This window comes from Plecotus auritus, assembly GCF_963455305.1.
Source record: "Plecotus auritus genome assembly, chromosome: 8".
NCBI lineage: Eukaryota > Metazoa > Chordata > Mammalia > Chiroptera > Vespertilionidae > Plecotus > Plecotus auritus.
The window spans coordinates 117,613,313-117,637,385 of NC_137782.1; the positions used below are offsets into that span (position 1 = coordinate 117,613,313).

General features: G+C 44.4%; 1 protein-coding gene across 2 annotated transcripts in view; it reads left to right on the plus strand.

The window, feature by feature from the left end:
- Positions 1-3,818: 3,818 nt before the first annotated feature.
- POLR1B (RNA polymerase I subunit B) overlaps positions 3,819-24,073 on the plus strand; it is a 28,496-nt gene continuing 8,241 nt past the window's right edge. For both annotated transcript variants that reach the window (XR_013961439.1, XM_080684497.1), the window contains exons 1-12: positions 3,819-4,091; positions 5,079-5,246; positions 5,708-5,854; positions 6,916-7,048; positions 7,569-7,705; positions 8,455-8,678; positions 9,408-9,579; positions 10,854-11,025; positions 12,017-12,298; positions 13,878-14,011; positions 19,221-19,391; positions 20,497-20,653. Coding sequence is in view for 1 of the 2 variants with exons in the window: in XM_080684497.1 (XP_080540623.1) it covers positions 3,915-4,091; positions 5,079-5,246; positions 5,708-5,854; positions 6,916-7,048; positions 7,569-7,705; positions 8,455-8,678; positions 9,408-9,579; positions 10,854-11,025; positions 12,017-12,298; positions 13,878-14,011; positions 19,221-19,391; positions 20,497-20,653 (2,074 nt within the window). In the remaining variant the exon portion in view is untranslated. The remainder of the gene's footprint in view (positions 4,092-5,078; positions 5,247-5,707; positions 5,855-6,915; positions 7,049-7,568; positions 7,706-8,454; positions 8,679-9,407; positions 9,580-10,853; positions 11,026-12,016; positions 12,299-13,877; positions 14,012-19,220; positions 19,392-20,496; positions 20,654-24,073) is intronic.

Genomic DNA, 24,073 nt, shown 5'->3' on the forward strand with positions numbered 1-24,073 from the left:
GAAGATACAACAATCTATAAATATAAAAGGCTAATGTGCTAAGTGTCCCTCCAACCATTTGACTAGTTACTATGACATGCACTGACCTGGTGACACTGACACAACAAGATAGAAAAAAATCTAAATGCAGGAGCTGCCATGATGTGCACTAGCCATTTACAAAGAAACAGCCCCACGGACCTGGCGCCAACAAACCAACACTTGGCTTCCCCCAAGCAGGACACAGGCCCTGCCACCACCCCAGAGCGACACCCCACCAAATCGCAGCCAATGCTGCTAAGACCCCATGGTGCAAAATGTAGCCCACAGCCCAGCCCAGCCCAGAAATGGTTGCTGTGGGTGCCAGGTAATGATGTCATGCAGCAATGCCTGGCTTCCTCTCCCTAGTGACTAGCCTCCTTGGAGTTTCTTCAGCCCAGGAGCATGAGTTGCTTTATAGCCAGGTGCAAACATTTTACACTTTAACCAAACGTCTGTGAAGCGTTTTCCAGTGCCTCATCTCATTTGATCCTCACAGAAGTCCTGGAGTAGGAAATAGGAGACTCAGTAGAATCCTATTTTCTTTTCATTAGCCGGAAAATGGAGATTTAGAAAGTTTAGAAACTTGACGTGACTGAAAAGAAGTAAGAAATGGTGGACCTTGAAAATGACTTTAGGTTTTCTCACTGCACAGAATATAGTCAAACACTGCTGCAGTTAAATATTTTACCCTTTGTTCTCCCTGCATGATCTACAATAATAATCTCTTCATGTTGATATTTACTGCTGTGTTGCTGACAATTACCTGAAAGAGAAGTTGGGGTGCTTCACTGGGCTGGAAAAAGTTTAGCTACATCAGAAAGCAGGTCTAATTAAGCAAGTATATTCTATATCTATAAAAGGCTAAATTGACTCACACATGCGCCATACATATAAAGCTCTTGCTGGTGCCAATCACATGCATGCATTTCGATCTGCCATTGTCAATCATGAATTTGGTTGATACTTCTATTATAGAGAAAGGGCAAATAGTGATATTAAAATATTTATTCTAATTAATTTCCTTTCAATGTGCACGAATCCGTGCACCAGGCCACTAGTTATAACATAATGCACCTAGCAACAGAGCCCAAAGACACAGAAAGCAAAAGCTGGCAGAACTGAAGAGAGAAATAGACAATTCAACAATATTAGTTGGAACTTTCAATCCTCCATTTTCAAAAATGGATAAAACACCTAGTCAGAATATCAACAAGGAAATAGAAAACACTATAAACAACTAGATCTGACAAATATCTGTAGAACTCTCCACCTAACAATATACATTTTTCTCAAGTGCACATGGAACATTCTCTGGAATGAATCATATACTAGGCCACAAACAAGCCTCAGTAAGATTTAAATGATCAAAATCATACTACATCTGTTATCTGACCACAATGGAATAAATTAGAAATCATTAACAGAAATTTGGGAAAATCATAAATATTTGGAAATTTTAAAATGCAGCCCTAAAACATCAATGGGTCAAATAAATAAATCACTAGGGAAATTAGAAAGTACTTTGAGATAAATGAAAATGAAAACATACCAAAATTTATGGAATGCAGTTAAGCTCTGTGTAAAGGGAAATTTATATCTTTGAATGGCTACATTAAAAATATCAAATCAATAGCCATTAGGTTTTTTCCACCTTAAGAAACTTCCCACCTTAGAAAAGGAAGCGTAGTAAATCCCCCAAAAGTAGGGGAAAAAATAAAGATTAGAATGGAAATGAACAAAATTGAAAATAGAAAAACAATAGAGCAAATCAACATGACCAAAAGTTGGTGCTTTGAAAAGACCTGCAAAATACACAAAACTTTACCTATACTTACCAAGAGAAAAAAAATAACTCAAATTACTAAAATTACTACAACACAAATAAAGAGGATTATAGAGGAATCCTATGCACAATTCTATGCCAACAAATTAGATAATTTATATGAAATGGGCACATTCATAGACAGACACAAAACTGGTGACACTGACACAACAAGGTAGAAAAAATATAAATAGACCTAATAAGTAGAGAGACTGAATAATTTAAATCTTCCCAAATGGAAAAGCCCAGGATAGCTTTATTGGTGAACACTACCAGGTGTTTAAAAAAGAATTAACACCAGTTCTTCACAAACTCTTACAAAACATAGGAGGGAACACTTCCCAAGTCATTCTCTGTTAATACTCTTGATACCAAAACCAAAAGCATCACAAGAAAAGCAAACAACAGAACAATTATCTCTTAGGAAATAAATGAAATCGAATAGAGAGAGTTTCCAAAGGGACCAGAGGAAAACTTGGGAGTGGTATTTTAATTGCTTATCTTAATTGTAGCGATGGTGTCATTTCTATACTAATAAAAGATAATTATGCAAATTGACCATCATTTCGCAATGCTCGTCAGCCAACCAGGAGTGAGTATGCAAATTAACCTGACAAAGATGGCGGAGACCCCGCCCCCCAGCCGCTCCAGGCCTCTGGGCAGTATGCATGCAGGCACAGAGTGGCCGGGCAGGGCGGGACACCTGCTAAAAGGGAGAGGGCGGGGGTGGAGGGAGCTACAGGAGTGGTGCTCCGGCTGGAGCAAAAACTGAAGGCTCCAGCTGGAGCGAAGATGGAAGGCGGCAGCCAGAGCGAAGGCCTGGGTCCTGGGTGCCAGAGGAAAACTGGTGCCGACAGCCAGGGGAAGGAAGGCCTATTGAATGAATCTTTGTGCAACGGGCCTCTAATATATATATCTCATCTAATAAAAGAGCAATATGCAAATTAACCATCACTCTGCTACACCCACAAGCCACGCCCATAAGCCAATCAGGAGCGAATATGCAAATAAACCCAACCAAGATGGCTACAGCCACAGAGAGCAGGAGGGAGGCTTGGGTTTCCCCGGCAATGGAGGAAGCCAAGCTTTCCGCCTGCCCTTGTGGGACTAGGCCTCCACTCAAGGCTACAAAGTTTCAATTATAGAAGATACATAAATCCCAAGAGAAATGATTGCTATGACATGCACTGACCACTAGGGGGCAGACGTGCCAATCGGTAGGTTAGCTTGCTGTTGGGGTCCCCCAGATCAGGAGTGTGCTAGTGGGGCCAAACACACCCTAGAGCCCTCCCGCCAGGCCCCAATGGTGCACCTGTGGGGTCCGTAGGCCTCACCTGTGCCCTCTCACAATCCCAACCCCTTATGGGGATGTCGGAGAGCAGGTTTCGATCCCCGCAGGCCAGGCCACGGGACCCCGTGACTGCCCGCCCCTCTAGTAAGTATATATACATGTCGAAACTTACCAACGGGTACAATTTAAGAGTGTGTGATTTATTGTCTGTTGATTTTACCCAAGTACCAAATGCAGCTGTTAAACACACGAAGTTGAGGCACCTGAAGGTCCTGCTAAATCCCTATTCAGAGAAAGTGATTACTAGGCGTCAGACTAAAGGATTTTAAGACTGGGAGGCCCTTGGACGCTGCCATCCCTCGGCCTACAGGACCCGGCCTGCAGGACGAGGGGAGCAGGCAGCGAGGGTCAAGTTCCCTTCTTGACCCTCCCGAAAGGAGCCTTTACAACTCGAATTGGGCAGAGAGCAGTCAGCGATTTATTCCCTCGAAGCCTCAGCAATAGCAACGATCCGAAAGCGGTCACGGGTAGTAAGGGAACTTTTGAAGATTGCTCTCCTCGGGCCATGGAGCGAACGAGAACCAGAGGACAATGCTGAGCTGGGCAGGGCGCATTCTGGCTCGGTACAGTTGACGCCAGGGTTTCGTTTCCAAGTCGACCCTATAAATGACGGACCGAGACCCGGTGGAAGCAGAGGAGCTGCATTTCCTAGCGGACCGTGGGCTCTGCGCCTTTTTCCGGCGCTGCAGAGGCTCGCTGGCAGCCGGCGTGCAGGGCTGCATGGATTCCGGCGGCCGGTGGCAGGGCTTGCCCAGCGGGCCCAGCCTCAAGCACTTGACGGATCCCTCTTACGGGGTCCCGCGGGAGCAGCAAAAGCCGGCGCTACAGGAGCTGACGCAGGCGCACGTCGAGTCTTTCAACTACGCGGTGCGCGAGGGGCTCAGCCACGCGGTGCAGGTGAGTGCGGCTCCTCCAGGCTCCCTGCAGCTCGGCGCTCGCTGGCGCTGCTAGGTCGGGTGGAGGAGAAGGGCCCCGTGGGGCTGGAGGCGGGCGGCGGGCGGCGGGCGGCGGGTGGGAGACGGGGGATGGGGAGACCCAGGAGGCGGGGTGAGTGGGGCACTGGCCGGGGACAGGGTCCCAGACAGATTAGATGGCTGGAGGTCACAGTGTAATCCCAAATAGTTGTGCTTCTTGATCGTGCCAGCCGCAACACGGGGCTTGAGCTCAAGTCGACTAGGGGAAGATGTGTTTGTCGTTCCTGGATTTTTATGGGATTGGGAACCGTAGTGCTTTGTAGGACAGTAGGTGCTGTGAGAGGGAGGAAGTGGCCCGCGTGGGCTGAGCTTCCCGACAGTAATACATTGTTCATAGTTAACATGAGGAGAGCTCAGTGGAACAGCGGAGCTTTTCCCGGGGGAGAGGGAGGGTACAGAAAAGCAAATGCTGGGAAGGGGGGAAGGAGGGAGGAGGGAGGAACCTGGTGGTACCACCTTTCCCTTGACATGTATGAGACCACGTGGAATGGAATGTACAAATATCAGCCTAAAGGATGACATTAGAGTGTCCGGTCCTGAATCAGGAGATGCTTCCATAACTTTGCTCTGTTAGCAGTCCTATCAGTCTTACTACCCATGCAGAAGCTACAAGGTAAGAAGAGAGAAGGCAGGCTCTTGATTCAGAGGACAGCTTTGTTATGTACACAGTGGTCACCCTAGCCTGCTGCAGAAGCTGACACATGGTAGACATTCAGATGTCCGAGTTAATGCCTTATAGTTTTTGGTACTTAGTGATGGTGTGAGTAGACTGGATGTAGCTTTAACTGTCTTTTTAATGCTACATTAACATAGGCATCGATGTTTGTAGAAAATTCACGGGCTTTGGAAGAGTCTTAGTGAAGAATTACCTTGGACATGCAGGCAATTAATACTGTGAATTGTATTTCAGGCTATACCTCCCTTTGAATTTGCTTTCAAAGATGAGCGGATCTCTCTTACTATTGTGGATGCTGTCATCAGCGCCCCCACAGTTCCCAAAGGGAGCATCTGCAAAGAGCTCAATGTTTATCCTGCAGAATGCCGGGGCAGGAGGAGCACCTACCGTGGAAAGTTGACAGTGAGTACAAGTGACAGTATGCGACTCAAACACTGGACATGTCTGAGAATATTGGTGTCCAATAAAATGTAACCAGAATTCTGCTTAGTACTGTCACGCAAGAGATCTCATCTTTTAAATCTGAAGCATAAAATTATCTAGTATATGGTCTTTTTCCTCTTTTAAAATACTCATTTGTGCCGAAACCGGTTTGGCTCAGTGGATAGAGCGTCGGCCTGCGGACTGAAGGGTCCCGGGTTCGATTCCGGTCAAGGGCATGTACCTTGGTTGCGGGCACATCCCCAGTGGGAGGTGTGCAGGAGGCAGCTGATCGATGTTTCTCTCTCATCGATGTTTCTAGCTCTCTATCACTCTCCCTTCCTCTCTGTAAAAAATCAATAAAATATATTTAAAAAAAAATACTCATTTGTTCTTGTAGCTCCAGATATTTTGTTTTTTTGTAACTAATTTTTTTCATATAGGCCGATATCACCTGGGCAGTAAATGGAATCTCTAAAGGAACCATTAAGCAGTTTCTTGGCTATGTTCCCATCATGGTGAAGTCCAAGCTTTGCAACTTATACAACCTTCCTCCAAAAGCCCTCATTGAGCACCATGAGGAACCAGAGGTAATTTCAGGGGTGCAGGGCACTGAATGGGCAGGTGACAATAGAAAGGGCCTGAGTTGGGAGTGAAAAGATATGAAGCTTGCCTGTGGGAGTCAGTGTTTCTTTCTCTGCCTCTCATTTTGGATAGATAACATGGAGCATTGATCTCTTGTCTGCCTACTGTGCACGGCTCATAATGAGTCTCAAATGAAGCAATGTATGAAAAACTGGCTGTGCAATTAGAGGATATTATTATTATGGAGAAATAATTGGTAGGTTTTTCCCTAATTTTTCTGAATGGTATAAATTTAGAGAGATTTCTGTTTTTAAAGCCATCTTAAACCACAAAACTACTTTCTAAGATGTCTGCTTTACCGAACAGTGTGATTCTGTGAGGATATGAAGTGCTTTATATGCTTTCCCTTTGGCATTTCTTTTTAGCTGTGTCAGGTGGCTTTGCAGCATTGAGTTGAAGTAATCATGATTACAGACTGTCTGTAATAGAGACTGCTACCTGGTGGGACGAGGGTTTGGTGTCAGATCTGGGTTTGACATTCAGCTGCTGTACTTATCAGTTAGTTGTATGGCTTTGGGAAGTTTAATCTTCCTGAACCTGTTTCCTCTGCTAAAAATGGGCGCAATAGCTACCTTACCCATTATTTTGAGGATTAAATGTTAGGATAACATAGAGCACCTGATATGATATGCCTGCTTCATAGTAGCTCTTTATTACAGAAATGTGATATTGACGGGAGCAATTAAAATAATTTTCCTATTAATTTTAAATATCTGGTTTTAAGAGATTTCATATGGTCATCAGTTTTTTTTTTAACGTATTTGGGAAATCATACTTGTCTGGAGGCAAAATGGTTGCTATTTTCATTTGCAGACTTTTCTTTGAAATAAGGTGTTTGTTTGATTAATGTCATTTGAAGACTGAGGTCATTTAGGGGGACAGAAAGGCAAATTAGATCAGACTTGTCTGGTAGAGAAAGTACCCTGACTTCCTTCCATACTTCCAGGTCCCTAAACCTTTTCATGTACTTGAGAAGACTTACACACTGAATTCATCTCTTTGGCAGGAAATGGGAGGCTATTTTATAATCAATGGCATTGAAAAGGTCATCCGAATGTTGATTATGCCTCGGAGAAATTTCCCTATTGCAATGATAAGACCAAAATGGAAAGCTAGAGGGCCTGGCTACACTCAATATGGTAAGTTCTAGTGATTTTTAGAATGTTCTCTTAGAAAAGTTTTAAGTCATTTTTTAAAAAAGTGGATGCATTTAAATAGAGTCTGTCGTTTTTCTCTCATATGTATATATAATTTTGTTTTTCTGTTAAGCATTTCTGTGTTAAGATTTCATAGTAGCAGACCTACTTTCTGATATCTTTCAAAATGAAAGAACGCGTGTATATATGTTAGTGTGTCTGAGGCTGGTGGCCGGCCTGACTTTGCCAGAGGTGGGTGTGGGCCCCAGAAGTCTTCTGGTTCAGGTACCTTGGCACTCCCCTCAAGGTCTCGGGCTGGCAGCCACCTGGCCTTTGTTTGGGGGAGGTTTTGCACCTCGGGGGACATTTGGCAAGGTCTGGAGACATTTTTGGTTGCCAGTCTCGGCTAAACTTAGTGATTTGGCTCTTAATTATTTCTAAGAAGGTAAAAATAATTCAGAATGAAGTGATTGAAGCAGTTAATAGTGTTACTGAGTTTTGACTTTTTGTTCTGTTTCAACAGGAGTGTCCATGCACTGTGTGAGGGAAGAACACTCTGCTGTCAATATGAACCTTCACTACTTGGAAAATGGCACAGTTATGTTGAACTTTATTTACCAGAAAGAACTGTTTTTTCTTCCTTTGGGATTCGCACTTAAGGTGTGACTTGCTGAATATATTTCTTTTGTTATGAAGAGAGTGATTGGAAGCGTGTCCAATGCAGAATGAATAGGTTCTCCTTATCAGAGTTCATGCTGTACTAGTTATCTACTGCTCCATAACACATTACCTCGGAAGTCAGTGGCTTAAAACACATCAGTGGACGTTTCTCCCTCACGGGTTCTGTGGGCAGGAAGGTGGGCAGGTCTGGCTGGGGTCTCAGAGGTTGCAGAGCGATGTCGCAGGGGCTGCAGCTGTGCAGAAGGCTAGGCCAGGGCTGGAGGATCCCTTCCAAGGCGGTTCCTTCTCAGCTGGCAAGTCAGTACAGGCTGTCGGCAGGAGGTCTCAGTTCCCCTCCAGTGGCCTCCGTAGGCTGCTTGGGGCAGCCGTCTTCCCCAGAGAGTTAGCCAGGTGAAGGGAGGGAGGGAGGCTGCAGTGCCCTTTGTAGCCTAGCCTTGAGAGTTGGGTGTCAACTTTTTCGCCATATTCTCTTGGTCCCACGGGCTCGGATTTGATGTGGGAGGAGGTTATGCAAGCTTGTGAATTCTAGGAGGCAAGGATCATTGGGGCCATCTTGGTGCTGTCTTCCAAGCAAGGCCCTTACTTTGGAGAATTCACTTCAGTTTAACAATAGTGGAATGCTAGTTTTTCTTGGGTATTAAATAAAAAAGGAGACACTTGTTACTGAATGAATTGGATGGCTTAGTTATTACTACCAATGACAAAGAAAAATCTCTTTTCTATTCTAGGCACTTGTCAGCTTTTCCGATTACCAGATTTTTCAGGAACTCATCAAAGGAAAAGAGGACAACTCTTTCTTTAGAAATGCTGTTACTCAGATGTTAAGGATGGTGATGGATGAAGGTTGTTCAACACAGAAGCAGGTCCTGAACTACCTAGGTGAACGCTTCAGAGTAAAGCTCAGTCTCCCTGACTGGTATTCAAATGAACAAGCGGCAGAGTTTCTGTTTAAGTATGCGTGCTTTTGCCTACACTGCTTACTGGGGGTTGGGGGTGTCACTGGTTCTTTGTGTTGATGTAGTTGGCGCTGGTGAGTCATGTGGGTTGAATTTTGGTCTGGCGAAGCAGGCTAGCTTTGTTTCTGTGGCCATCTTCACCTTTCTCTGGTTTTAGGTAGTATCGTTTTATTCTAATGTATTTTCTAACTTTTAGTTTGAAATAACTTCAAACTTCCAGAATTGCTGCAAAGATAGTACATTGTACACTCATGTTGACTGTTAACACTTTTACTGTATTTGCTTTACTTGTCTGCACATGGTAAATGTTTTTCTTTCTGGTCATTTGAAAGCTGGAGGCATCATGTCCCTTTATTTTCCCAAGACAAGGGCTCTGTCTTTTGTGACCTGCTGTAGGTCAACATGGTCCAGTATATAGCTGTGGGCCATGTTGAGTGCTTGAATGGCCAGTGTAACTGAGAAACTGAATTCTGCATTTTATTCCATTTTACTTAATATTTAAAATAGTCCTTGTGGCTTGTCACTACCGTGTTGGCCAACACCGCTGTAGTCCTTGTTTGAGACTATATCCTGTTCTTTTGCTGATACTGCTGTAAGATGAAAAGGGATTTTTTGAATATGAGTAAGGACTTTTAAGGACAAATGAATTGGGGGCCTTGGTTAGTAGAATGGCAAGTAGTCATAGCAGCTGAATCATTTTAAGCTTTTTCTTTCTATTTTGACAGCCAGTGCATCTGTATCCACTTGAAATCTAATACTGAGAAATTTTACATACTTTGTCTCATGACCCGGAAGCTGTTTGCTTTGGCCAAAGGAGAGTGCATGGAGGAGAATCCTGATAGTTTAGTGAATCAGGAAGTGCTCACACCCGGGCAGCTCTTCCTCATGTTTCTGAAGGTGGGTGCACATTGCTTTCACCCGGGCCCCATTGTACCTCTGTGGATGGAAGGGATGACACCCCAAGATGGTGCTTTGTGCATGTTCATAAGTTCTTGTTTTGGCAGTGTACATCATCTCTTTTTCTATTTGTTATTTGTTTGCCTAGCAGAAAGGTACAGAATCAAACATCCTAGCTTGTACCAGGTTTAGAAATGTCTGATATTTTCATGTAAACTGAGTAAAGACAACATCAAATCTTGGTCAGACATTGATGATAAAGTGTAAGTGGCCTGTATACAAAGGAGTGACCGTCAGCCCTCCTCTGCAGACTCCCTGTTACAATTCACCTCCTCACTGAGGTTTACTTGTAAGCCCAGTAACAGTACTCACAGTTTTCCTGGTCCTTTGCAGATGTGCTTGGAGGGGTAATAATTGGGGTGTCCTGATACCCATGCTCCCAGCTGAGGTCTAGGAGGTGATGCTCTGCCTTGCTTCAGCTCATACTGTGAACAAGAGTCTTTTTATTTAGTACCATATTTTTCACATTTTTGTGTTTTTGTTGGTGATTTTGTTGTTTAAAAATGGCCCACAAGCATAGTGCTGAAGTGCTGTGTGAGGTTGCTGAGCACAAGAAGGCTTGGATGTGCCTTATGAGAACACACGAGCATTAGATGAGCTTTGTCAGTCACGAGTTACAGTGCTGTTGGCTGTGAGGTCGATGGTAGTACATCAGCAACATAAACAAGGTAACTTTCAACAGAAACACACATAAAACCAGCTTACGTATTTGTCAGTTGGTGAGAATGCTGTGATTTGAGACTTGGAGGAACCTAATCCTGTCTGTACCTAGGAGCAATGGCTTATTACCTGCTAATTCAGTGTTCACAGCAACATTAAAGAGCATAGTTACTGTCAGTAATGAGAGCTGTGTGTGTGTGGAGAGAGTGTTGGCATAGCATAGATCATTTCATAAGTAAGTTGATTTGGTGGTATTTCATATTTTGAATATTATCCCTAAAATGATTTAATCTAATAGATAACATAGTGGGATGAAAGATGGAGAAGACTAAAGTAAAAATCTCCTAATTCCTCATTTAGTCAGTAATTCTTATTTAAATTCTTACTGAAAGATAAAAACTTTTCTGTCTGCTCTAGCCATGAAATTAGATTGAAAATTTTCAGCAGCCTAGAATTGCCCTGATAAAAATGAATGTCAGGCAGAAGTTTTCTGTTATTGGTAATTTCAATATAGCCTTTCAAATAAACATGTAATTTAAATTTTTTCATTTCAGGAAAAAATGGAGGCGTGGTTAGTATCTGTTAAAATAGGTTTAGACAAGAAGGCTCAGAAGACCAATATGTCTATAAATAGTGAAAATTTGATGAAGATTTTAAGTCTGGGAATAGACCTTACAAAACCATTTGAGTATCTTCTTGCTACTGGGAATCTGCGTTCCAAAACAGGTGAAATTAAATAGATAGGCTTTGAAAAAATAATCTTCATTTTAGTTGTGTTTTTCAAATTATTTGCTTCATCGAGATTTATATCATTAAGAGAGGTTCTGTTTAAAAGTGAACTTTTCCCTTTCACTAAAGACATTTCACATTACAAGTTTTGACAAGTATGTTTCAGTCTGAAGGGCTTTCGACAAGGTGCTGAATGGTTTAAATCTTATTCTGATTACACATTTCCTATGCCTCCTATAAAACTAAAGACAGCTCAGAGTTTTGTCTAACTAAAGATGTCTGAGGAAAGTCACATGGACAGGTGGTCTGAGAGGGTTCTTATATGGGCCCAGCCCTAACCCACTTGCATCAGAATGACCTAGAACAGTGGTCGGCAAACTCATTAGTCAACAGAGCCTAATATCAACAGTACAACGATTGAAATTTCTTTTGAGAGCCAAAGTTTTTAAACTTAAACTTCTTCTAATGCCACTTCTTCAAAATAGACTCGCCCAGGCCGTGGTATTTTGTGGAAGAGCCACACTCAAGGGGCCAAAGAGCTGCATGTGGCTCGCGAGCCACGGTTTGCCAACCACTGACCTAGAAAACTCAACTGTGGCGATTGGGGGCCCAGAAATCTGCATTTTTAAATAGATGCTACTACTGATACAGATTTTTTTTTTAGAACTAATAGCTGCTTGTGTATTAATCAGCCTGTCTGATGAATCCCATTTAATTACTTGCTATTTTGTTTTCTATTTACGGTTTTCCCACAGTGGAGGATGTGGAGGAGATAGGGAACCAGTCAAGGCTGATACAATTTGTGAAATCTGGAGACTTTTACTACCTTTTGTAAAGTATTCCTGCTCATCTGAGCTAGTGAACTTTGTAATCACCCACTCCATGACTTACAGTGTGCTCTGAGGCTTTTCATCAGAGCCTCAAATAAAAATATACTCTTTTTTTTTTAAAGTTGAGCCCATTTTTTAATGACTTTTGTTTTATTAAGGTCTTGGCTTCCTGCAAAATTCTGGACTTTGTGTCGTGGCTGATAAGCTGAACTTCATCCGCTATCTCTCCCATTTCCGCTGTGTGCACAGAGGGGCTGACTTTGCCAAGATGAGGACCACCACAGTGCGCAGGCTGCTGCCCGAGTCGTGGGGTTTCCTTTGTCCCGTGCACACTCCTGATGGGGAGCCCTGCGGTCTGATGAACCACTTAACTGCCATATGTGAGGTGGTCACGCAGTTTGTGTACACAGCATCTATTCCAGCTCTGCTCTGCAACCTGGGTACGTGACAGGGTAACATTCTCGTGTGTGCGTTTTCACAGTTATGCTGCTTTGGGGGCTGAGCAGAGAATTCCTGCAGGAATTTGTTTTACTCATCTGTGCAGGAGTTGGGCTGGTTTCAAACAGCATTTAATGGGGAAGTAACCTTTGGGTCATTCTCCCTGCACCTGTTGGGTAGGCCACTGCTCTAAGCTGGAGCAGTGTCACTTTGCAGGAAGACAGTTAAAAAGGAGGTTGTCCACTCTGTTCCTGGGAGCCTGGTGGCTGCTCTCTGCTTTTGCTGGAAGGCTGTCTTGCGTGCTGTTCTTTAGGTGTGATGCTGGGTTTAGGTTTACCTTCACACATAATGATGCCCTTTCTTTGGGCATTCTTCATTCTTTTGGGATCTGGAGACAGAGTTTTCTGTGTCTTTGCTGGTATGGAGTGGGGTCTCCACTGGAATCCAGTTCATGGGATTCAGGTGGTAGGCATTCCAAAGGCATTGAGTCAGGAGCCAGGAAATTTCTGCTTAAAAGTATTCCTGCCAGTTAGATCGTGGCCTTTCAGAAGGGAGTCCAACTAGTTCAGAATTACTCGAGATTCAGAGGTCATAATCAGTGTAAACTGCAGGTCCTCTGTCCACAAGGAAAAAAATCGTTTTGTTTGCCACCAGTGATTAAAATGTCAGAGTGCAGGAAAGGGTAGAAAGGAGGAAAAACTGTGGAGAGGTGGAGAGTGTATCCCAAGCAGAAGAGATGGGAAGGGCTGTGGTTCTGGGGAAAATGCTTAATACCAACAGGGTAACCTGTAAACTTGGTAAGACACTTGCTGTCTTCAGCAGATGGATTATGGATTGTGGAAGAGTATTCTTTTTTACTTAATTACAGTTGGTTCTTGATGTTTGTGGTATTCTGTTCTATAAAGTCACAACTAACCCCAAATTTAGGGAAGAGCCATTGCTCCCAGGGGCACCTCATTTAACGTTGTGATTCACTATCATCGAGGTCTCAGCCACACTGGCCAGCTCTGCGTCCAGAGGTCAATTAAACAGTGAAACCACCAACAGAAGGCACAAGGATGCAGTCCACGTGGCACTGAGCAGGCTGCCCAGAGGACACTTGTTGACAGTCTGAGCTGAGACAGGAAGACAGTATGACCATAGCTGGGAGCCTGTGCATAGGTGCTGCAGATTTTTCACCGAGTGGCCCTAAAAGCGCCTTGAGTTGTTGATACTGGAGTTACAAATAATCTTAACCAGTAGGCAAATATGCAGATAGGGAATCTCTGAATAATGGCTATCAAGTGTAACTAGATTTTTGGGAAAGGTTATATTTACATGGCTCAGAAACAAAAATAGGAGAGGTGCACAGTGAAAGCCTCCTTGCACTCCTGTCCCTGCTGCTCTCCCCACAGGCCAGGTCACTAGTTCTTGTGTGTCCTTGCCGAAATGATTTGGAAACTTAAATGAAAAACATTCTGGTTTAGAGACAAGATAACTATAGATATCTAAATGATTGGAACAGCTGCAGACCTGTCTGGAGGGAATTTCTAAGTTGGAAAAGGCATCCTGATGTGATGACCCTGTCTGTTCCTTCCCCAGGGGTTACGCCAGTTGATGGAACGCCTCACCGACCATACGCCGAGTGTTACCCTGTCCTGCTGGACGGTGTCATGGTTGGCTGGGTGGATAAGGAGCTTGCTGCTAGTGTTGCAGCTTCTCTCCGGCATTTTAAGGTGACCGTGAGTCTCTGTGAATTGCTCTATCCCTGGATCTTGGGTTTCAGTCCATTTCTAGTTGATGAGGTAGTCCCAGGCAGTCTAGAGTGCTCCTAGGCCTGGGGTCAGAAGTTCATTCCAAGAGTACCTGACATCCCCTGCTACTGACCTCATAGCCTCAGGGGTTGGGGTCAGTGATAGATATTTCACCCATACTCTTTTTTTTTCCTTTTTTTTTTTTTTAGTAGTTTAACTGAGGCCCTCGTCTGCTAACCTAACCAATTTTAACTTTTCTTTGGAAATTCTAGTGGCATGTAGGGGACATCAAAATATGAACTTTATATTTCAAGTAATGTTAAAGATATGCAAGATATATAAGTCATACATATCCTGTTGCTGTCTGGGTCTTGAAAATACATTTTTTTAAAAATCAAGGAGAAGGACATTCTTTGGAATTTCCTCCTAACAAGAGTCTTGGCACAGAGAATTCCCATATGCCCATTACCCAGATCCACCAATTATCATTTGTGTGCTCTATATAAATATATGTATATATTTTTTTCTTCTGAACCATTTGAGGGTAGCATGCAGACATGTCTCCATTTCCATAAAAATTTCATTGTGTTTTTCTAACTTTTTCTCTTTAATAGCCACAGTACACTTACCAAATTCAGGGAGGGTCAGTTTGCTAGAATCCACAGCTGACACTCAGATGACACCAGTTGCCTCAGTAATGGCCTTTATAGCTATTTTTTTCTTCCTGGTATGGGACCCACTCCAGAATCAGGTGTTATATGTAGTTGTCATGTCTCTATTCTCTTTTATTCTGGAACAGTTCCTAGCCTTTCATGTCTTGACTTTTTTTAAGAGTACAGGCCAGCAGTCAGAGAAAGTCATATATCACATGATATCACTTATATGGAATTTAATGAACAAAATAGGTCCAGAGGCATGGATGCATGGAACAGACTGACAGATCTAGGAGGAAAGGGGGGAACAGGAAGAGGTTAACCAAAGAACTTATATGCATAGCACATGGACACAGACAATAGTGTGATGATGGCCTGGAGTGGGACAGATGTTGGGGGAAAGGACGGGGAGAATAGGGGACATCTGTAATACTGTCAACAATCCTATCTAATAAAAGAGTAATAAGCAAATTGACCATCACACCAAGACACAAGATGGCCACCCCCATGTGGACACAAGATGTCCACCACAAGATGGCCTGCAGGGGAGGGCAGTTGTGGGAAGTTAGGGGTGACCAGGCCAGCAGGGGAGGGCAGTTGGGGTGAGCAGGCCGGCAGAGGAGGGCAGTTGGGGGAGACCAGGCCTGCAGGGGAGGACAGTTGTGGGGGGGGACCCAGGTTTGTAGGGAAGGGCAGTTGTGGGGGACCAGGCCTGCAGGGGAGAGCAGTTGTGGGGGGACAAGTCCTGCAGGGAGGACAGTTGGGGGAGACCAGGCCTGCAGGGGAGGACAGCTGGGGGGGACCCAGGTTTGTAGGGAAGGGCAGTTGTGGGGGACCAGGCCTGCAGGGGAGAGCAGTTGTGGGGGGACAAGTCCTGCAGGGAGGACAGTTGGGGGGGACCCAGGCCTGCAGGGGAGGGCAGTTGGAGGGGACCAAGTCATCAGGGGATGGCAGTTGGGGGGACCAGGCCTGCAGGGGAGGGCAGTTAGAGGGGACCAGGTCAGCAGGGGACGGCAGTTGGGGGGACCAGGCCTGCAGGGGAGGGCAGTTGGGGGCGGACAAGGCCTGCAGGGGAGGGCAGTTGGGGGCGGACAAGGCCTGCAGGGGAGGGCCGTTGGGGGGACCCAGCCTGCAGGGGTGGGACAGTTGGGGGGCACCAGGCCTGCAGGGGAGAGCAGTTGGGAGGGGGCAGACCTGGAGGGGAGAGCAGTTGGGGGGACCAGGCCTGCAGGGGAGGACTGTTGGGGGGAACAAGGCTTGCAGGGGAGGATAGTTGGGAAGGACCCAGGCCTGCAGGGGAGGGCAGTTGGCAGGGACCAGGCCAACAGGGGAGGGCTGTTGGGGGGGGCCAAGCCTGCGGGGGAGGGCAGTTGGGAGCCAGCAGTCCTGGATTGTGAGAGGAATGTCCTACCACCTGTTTAGGCCCAGTCCCAGTGGGATTGGGCCTAAACTGGTAGTTCAACATCCCTCAAGGGGTCTCAGATTGGAAGGGGAGGAGGCTAGGCTGAGGGACACCCCCCCCCCCCACCGTGCATAAATTTCGTGCACCGGGCCTCTAGTAAAAAATAAACTTAAAAAAAAAAAAAGAGTAAAGGCCAGCTATTTTGTCCCTTAATTATGGTCATGTGTCACTTCCTCATGGCGAGATTCACAATACCATTTTCAGGAGGCATGTGATGTTGGCTTGTCCCATGACCAGTGATGTTAATATCAATCACTTCAAAGCTGTTTTTTTAGGTTAATCTACTGTACTGTCACAAATTTTCTCTCATCGGTAATTTGTGGGAAATATTTGGAAGCCCTTTTCTTTTCCTCATCAAATTTTCACCCACAATCTAGTATTATATTCTCTGCAGAACTATTACTACTCCATTGATGAGTCTTTGCTATGTTATTACTGTTATGGTTGCCAAGTGGTTGTTTTCTAACCCTATCATTTGTTCTGTTTGTTAGTTGTCATTCTGTAAGGGAGAGCTTTCCTTTCTCCTCCATTTATTGATTTGTTCATTTATTTACATCAGCAGATTTATAGATACTTGTTTTATTTTGTGATTATTCTGTTACTATTATTTTTATGTTCATACTAGAGGCCCGGTGCACGGATTTATGCACTGGTGGGGTCCCTCAGCATGGCCTGCGCCCTCTCGTATGGCCTGGCCTGTGGGGATTGGGCCGAAACCAGCAGTCCAACATCCCTCAAAGGATGTAGTAGTGCGCGAAATGGCTGGGGCCAGGCACTGCACCGCTCCTGCTCATCCTGGCCCCCCTAAGCCTGCTGCCACTGCCACCACTCAGTAGTGCTGCCGTGGAGGCAGGAGAGACTCATGCTGCCGCAACTGTGCTTGCCAGCGTGAGCCCAGCATCTGGCGCTGGTTGGTCAGCTGAGTGGCGCTCCCACTGTGGGAGCACACTGACCACCAGGGTGTAGCTCCTGTGTTGAGCGTCTGCCCCCTGGTGATCTGTGCGCATTATAGCGATTGGTCGTTTGGTCATTCGGTTGCTTAGGCTTTTATATTATAGATTGTATCAGGTTTGACCCCCTGGTCCCTGTAGGGTTGGTTTTGTTTTGTTTTGTTTTTATAAATATACATAAAATTTAACCTTTTTCAGTGGCATTGAGTACATTCATGTTGTTGTGCAACCATCACCCTATCCATCCTCCAAGTTTTTGCATGGTCCAACACTGAAATTTTGTGCCCATTCAGCAATAATTTTCCATCTGCCCTTTCTCAGCTCCTGGTAGCCACATAAACCACATTGTGTTTATCCATCATAAACACTTGGGTTGCTTCCACCTTTTGGCTGTTGTGAATCATGCTGCTATGAACATTGGTGTGCAAATTTCTGTTTGAATCTGCTTTCAATTCTTTTGAGTGTATACCTGGAAGTGGAATTGCTGAATCATATGGGATTCTGTGTTTAATTTTTGGCAGCTTTGAAAAAAATTGTAATATTTTTTTTCCCCTTAGACAGATTAGGTGTATTGTATTAATTCATTCCCTAATAATGATCATTCTCTAATAATAACAATGAATAATGAGTCTTAAATTCCTGGAATAAATCTCACTTGGTCATGTTGTGTTATTTATTTTTTAATCTTTATTGTTGAAAGCATTACATATGTCCCCTTTTTCCCCCCATTGATCCCTTCTAGCCTGTCCCCATTCCCCCAAGGCACTCACCACCCTATTATTTGTGTTATTTTCTCTATTTAAGAAGTACTGATACTTTCTCAAATGTCAATAATTTATTAAGATTTTTTAAATCAACATTTGTAAAGAATGCTCTGGAGCAGTGTGGGAACATTGGGCCACCTGGTGGCAGGTCTGCGAGAATTCCCGTGAGATCATTTGGTCATGGTACTTGCTTTGAGGGTGCTTTCTTGACATCTTTATTTCTTTGTTTTTTTTTAATCACCTAAGGATATTTTTTCCATTGCTTTTCAGAGAGAGTGGGAGGGAAGGTGGGAGGAGGAGAGAGAGAGAGAAACATCGATGTGAGAGAGATACGTGGACTGGTTGCTTCCCACACATGCCCCTACCGGGGGCAGGGAGCAAAGCCGCAACCTAGGTATGTGCCCTTGATGTGGAATCAACCCCAGGGCCCTTTGGTGCTCAGGTCAACACTCTAACCACTGAGCAACACTGGTCAGGGCTTGACACCTATATTTCTAATGTGGAAATCAGTCTTTAAACTTTCTAACTCTATTGAGATTTCTTAACTTTGATTTATGAATTTAATTCGTTTTTGGTCATTCATTTTTTATTGGTAATGTGTTTGCGAATCCCCACAAATTCTGATACTAGTACATAGGTCTTGTTATATTTTTTCAAATTTCCTGTAATTTTGGTTTGTATTTTTCCTTTCACCCAGGAGTTAATAAATAGAAGCTTGATCTTGTTTTGCTTATTAGTTCCCAGGTAGAAGGGCCTTGTCATTAAATACATTTTAAAATAAAACCAGCCCTGGCCGGTTTGGCTCTGGTTGGGGTGTTGAACCGCAGACTGAGGGGTTCAATTCTTGGTCAAAGTCTGGTGCCTCGGTTGCAGGTTTGGTCCCTGGCCCCATTTGGGGTGCATGCGGGAAGCAACTGGTCGATGTTTCTCTCTCCCCCTCCTCCCTCCCTTCTCCTCTCTCTAAAAATCAATGGAAAAAATATCCTTGGGTGAAGATTAAAACAAAACAAAACCATAACTCTCTAATTTAGACATCAGAAAACAGAATTTTGTTTAGTATGTCTACATGCACATTCTTGAGTTACCTTTCCCACAGTCTCAGTCTTAATTCATTCCCAGTTTGCCTGATAGTGAAGCTGAATCCCCAAGAAAGTAGAGCTTTTGCCAACTCTGGGTGTGGGGTGAATGGTATTCTCTGAGAAGATGAGGCACTATGTTTGTTACCTGCAAAACGAATGTAAATTCTTAAGATACTACTTTTCATATTTGACCTCCTTCCCCATTCTGCCTGCTTCCCGGGTGTCAGGATAGATGTAAAACATATTAGTTGTTCTGGTTTGAACTTTCTTTTTGTTGAAACAGGTGTTGAGAGAAAAAAGAATTCCTCCCTGGATGGAGGTGGCCCTTGTCCCCATGACAGGAAAACCAAGTCTATACCCAGGACTGTTCCTTTTCACCACTCCTTGTAGGCTGGTGCGGCCTGTGCAAAACTTGGAATTAGGCAAAGAAGAGCTGATTGGAACTATGGAGCAGGTATGTGGACTGTGTGTTTAGTAGGTATATGTGATTGTGTCATATACAACTTCCACAGACTTCACTGTTGATTATTTTTGTTGTTGTTAATCCTCACCCGAGGCTATTTTTCCCATTGGTTTTTAGAGAGAGTTGAAGGGAAAAGGAGAGACAGAGAGAGAAACATTGATGTGAGAGACACATCGATTGGTTGCCTCACGCACGCTCCCTGACTGGGGCTTGGGATTGAGCCTGAAACCCAGGTACATGCCCTTGACCAGAATCGAACCTGTGACCCTTCAGTCCATAGGCCTGTGCTCAACACTCTAACCAGTGAGCAAAACTGGCTAGGGCAACCGTTGCTTTCTTTAAGTGTTATTGTTTAGTAACAATTTGGCATTTGAAAGAAAGCCAGAACTACTTCTGCTTCCTCTGTGCCCAGAGGGAAGCAGTTTTCATGTGTCCCATCACTCCGCCCACACATTGAGCCTGAGAAAGTTGGTGTCTCGTTACCAACATCCTGCATCCCAAGTTCCTTCGTATGCTGAAGCTGAACCATTTCCTTAGACTCACTCACAGTCTTTCCCTACATCTTCGCAGTTGCAAAGCTGTGTGCTTTGTACTACTTCAAAAATGTCTTTCTTTACCTAGCTGGTTTGGCTCTGTGGATGGGACACCAGCCACGGACTGAAGGGTCCCAAGTTTGATTTTGGTCAAGGGCACATGCCTAGGTTTTGGGCTCAATCCCCAGTAGGGGGCATGCAGGAGGCAGCAGATCAATGATTCTCGCTCATCATGGATGTTTCTCTCTCTCTCTCTCTCCCTCTCTCCCTCTCTCTCTCTCTCTCTTTCTCTCTCTCTCTCTCTCTCTCTCCGTCTCTGAAATCAATAAAAGAATATGTATTTAAAAAATAAAAATTTAAAATGTCTTTCTTCAAATGCCTCTACATAATTGGTCTAGGGTAGATTTATAATGAAGTATGAAAGGCAAGTGGTAGTTCTGACTGAGGCTTCCTGTTGGTCTCTTCAGCGTTCACTATACCAGGTGGGGAAGGTTCCTTTCAAGTCTGTGAGTACTGAACTCAGAGAAAGAGATAATGTGTTAGCATTCATCCTTCCTCTCCAGCTCTTCATGAATATTGCCATCTTCGAGGATGAGGTTTTTGCTGGAGTGACCACCCACCAGGAACTCTTCCCTCACAGCCTGCTGAGTGTGATCGCCAACTTTATCCCTTTCTCTGATCACAACCAGAGTCCAAGGAACATGTACCAGTGCCAGATGGGTAAGGTGGCATGGGGGTGGTAGCATTCACACTTACAGAAAAGACATGTTTGTTACTTATTTTACTGTGAAATAATTTCAAACTCAGAAAAGTTGTGAGACTGGTACAGCGAACACCCATATACCCTTTACCTACATTTTCTTAATATTTTGGTCTGTTTGTATTGTTTTCCATTTGAAGGTAAGTTGCAGAATTGATGCCCCTTTACCCCTAACTATTTCAGTGTCTATATCTAAATAAGGATGTTCATTTGTATAAACAAGGACAATTAAAATCAGGAAATTTAACATTGGTATTACACTTTTTAAACAATATATATTTTTATTGACTTCAGAGAGGAAGGGAGAGTGAGAGAAACATCAATGATGACAGAGAATCATTGATTGGCTGCCTCCTGTACACCCTGGGGATCGAGTCTGCAACCTGGGTATGTGCCTTTGACTGGAATTGAACCCAGGATCGTGCCTTTGACTGGAATTGAACCCAGGATCCTTCAGTCTGCAGGCCAACGCTCTATCGACTGAGCCTAACCATCTAGGGCTTATCATACTACTTTATGGGTCTGATTCAAACTTTGAACAGTTGTACCAAAATAGGGTTTTTTGTGTTTTTTTTTTTAAATAAATCTTTATTCAGATTATTACAATTGTTCCTCCTTTTTCCCCCCATAGCTCCCCTCCACCTGGTTCCCACCCCACCTTCTGCCCTTACCTCCCCCCCACTGTCCTCATCCATGGGTGTATGATTTTTGTCCAGTCTCTTCCTGAACCCCCCCATACCCCTTTCCCCCTGAGAATTATCAGTCCACTCCCTTTCTATGCCCTTGATTCTATTATATTCACCAGATTATTCTGTTCCTCAGGTTTTTAATTCACTTGATTTTTAGGTTCACTTGTTGATAGATATGTATTTGTTGTTCATAATTTTTATCTTTACTTTTTTCTTCTTCCTCTTCTTTAAGAATACCTTTCAGCATTTCATATAATACTGGTTTGGTGGTGATGAACTCCTTTAGCTTTTTCTTATCTGTGAAGCTCTTTCTATCTGCCCTTCAATTCTGAATGATAGCTTTGCTAGGTAGAGTAATCTTGGTTGTAGGTTCTTGCTATTCATCACTTTGAAAATTTCTTGCCACTCCCGTCTGGCCTGCATAGTTTCTGTTGAGAAATCAGCTGACAATCGTATGGGTGCTCCCTTGTAGGTAATTAACTGTTTTTCTCTTGCTGCTTTTAATATTCTCTCTTTGTCTTTTGCTCTTGGCATTTTAATTATGATGTGTCTTGGTGTGGTCCTCTTTGGAGTCCTTTTGTTTGGGGTTCTGTGCGCTTCCTGGACTTATAAGTGTATTTCTTTCACCAGGTGGGGGAAGTTTTCGGTCATTATTTCTTCAAATAGGTTTTCAGTATCTTGCTCTCTCTCTTCTTCTGGCACCCCCATAATTCTGATGTTGGTACGCTTGAAGTTGTCCCAGAGTCTTCTTACACTATTTTCAACTTTTTGGATTTTTTTTTCTTTTTGCTTTTTCGGTAGAGTGTTTTTTGCTTCTTTGTATTTCAATTCTTTGACTTGATTCCTGTGTTTCTCTAGTCTGTTGTTGGGTCTCTGTATAATATTTTTTATTTCAGTCAGTGTATGTTTAATTTCTAGTTGGTCCTTTTTCATACCTTCGAGGGTCTCGTTATATTTATCAGCCTTTTCTAGGATATTCTTGAAAAGCCTTATAACCGTGGTTTTGAATTCTATATCCAGTCGTTTGTTTTCCTCCATTTCTTTCGTTTGTGATCTGTTTCTTTGATGCCGCATTTTCACTGCTTCCCTGAGTTGGTAGGGTAGATTTGTGTGCTAGGTTTCCTATATGGCCCAGTGGGTCGGCCTCCCCAGTTAACCTGAGGTGGACACTCTTGGTGCACCCCTTTGTGGACTGTGTATAGAGCCTTGTTGTAGTTAAGTCTTGATTGTTGTTGGTATCACTGGGAGGAATTGACCTCCATGCCAGCTGGCTGTAAGGATTAGCTGTGTCTACGCTGGGAGAAGTTCGGTGCTGGAGACAGCCTTATAGGATTAGACATGCCAAATTGCAATAGCCTCTGTGCTCAGCTTGGATGGGGTGGAGTCTCAGGGCGGAGCAGACAGTCTTGGCTTCCAGTCAGCCTTGCCCTTGCACACGTGCGCGCCTGCAGACCTCTGCCTTCCCCGGCTCCCGAGTCTGTCGGAGAGTCCAGATTCCCCCCACAAGAGCGCGGGTCCCCAGGGGCTCGCCTGGAACTGGGGTTCAGTGCAGTCAGAATTGGGGTTCAGTGTAGTCAGGAGCTTCGGACTCCCTTCTGCTAGGGAAAGCCTGTGGCAACCTCCGCAGCCTTTGTGCACACTGGTGCGCACGCCTCCAGAACTCTGCCTGCCGGGGCTCCCCCGGGTCTCCCCTGGGTCTCTGAGTCTCCGGGTGCCTTTCTCTCTACCTGACAGTCCAGACTCCCCCTGTATGAGCCTGGGTCCACGGGGTTTCTCCCGGGACTGGGGTTCAGTGCAGTCAGAACTGGGGTTCAGTGCGGTCAGGGGCTTCCTTCCCCCTTCCGCCAGAGAAAGTCAGCCAGGCTCTCAGCCACCCTTCCTCTCTGCGCGCACAAAGACCCTTTGCCGTACCTCCAATTCTCTGTGAGCTTTTCTCTTTCCTTCTAGTTGTAGAATTTTCACTCAGTCAGCTTTCCTGTGGTTCTGGATGGTGTCCGTTCTGTCTTTTAGTTGTAGTTTTGAAGTTGTTGTGCAAGGCAGCGGTTTAGGTGCTTACCTATGCCGCCATCTTGGTTTCTCCTCAGGGGGGTTTTGTTTTTAATATATTTTTATAGATTTCAGAGAGGAAGGGAGAGGGAGAGAGAGATAGAAACATCAATGATGAGAGAGTCATTTATCCGCTGCCTCCTGTACGCCTCCTACTGGGGATCAAGCCTGCAACCTGGGCATGTGCCCAGACTGGGAGTCGAACTGTGACCTCCTGGCTTATAAGGCAACTAGAGGCCCAGTGCATGAATATTTGTGCAAGAATAGGCCTTCCTTCCCCTGGCTGCCCACACCGCCTTCACTCCGGCCAGAGCCGCCTTGCGCCTCTCGCCTTGTTGCGTCAATTTGCATATTCCCTCCTTATTGGCTGTGGGCATCTTTGTTGCAGAGTTATGGTCAATTTGCATATTCTGTCTTTATTAGATAGGATGCTCAACCTCTGAATCACACTGGCTGGCCATAAATAGGGTTTCTGGCAATTTTTTCTGTGTAGCACCTAGTCCAAAATCATACATTATATTCCTTTGTCTTGTCTCTTTAGTCTTCTTTAAGTTAGAACATAACTTTAGTCTTTCTTTGTCTTTCTTGTTATTGACACTTTTGAAGAAAAAGCTAATTTTGTAAAATGTTCAACAACTTGGGTTT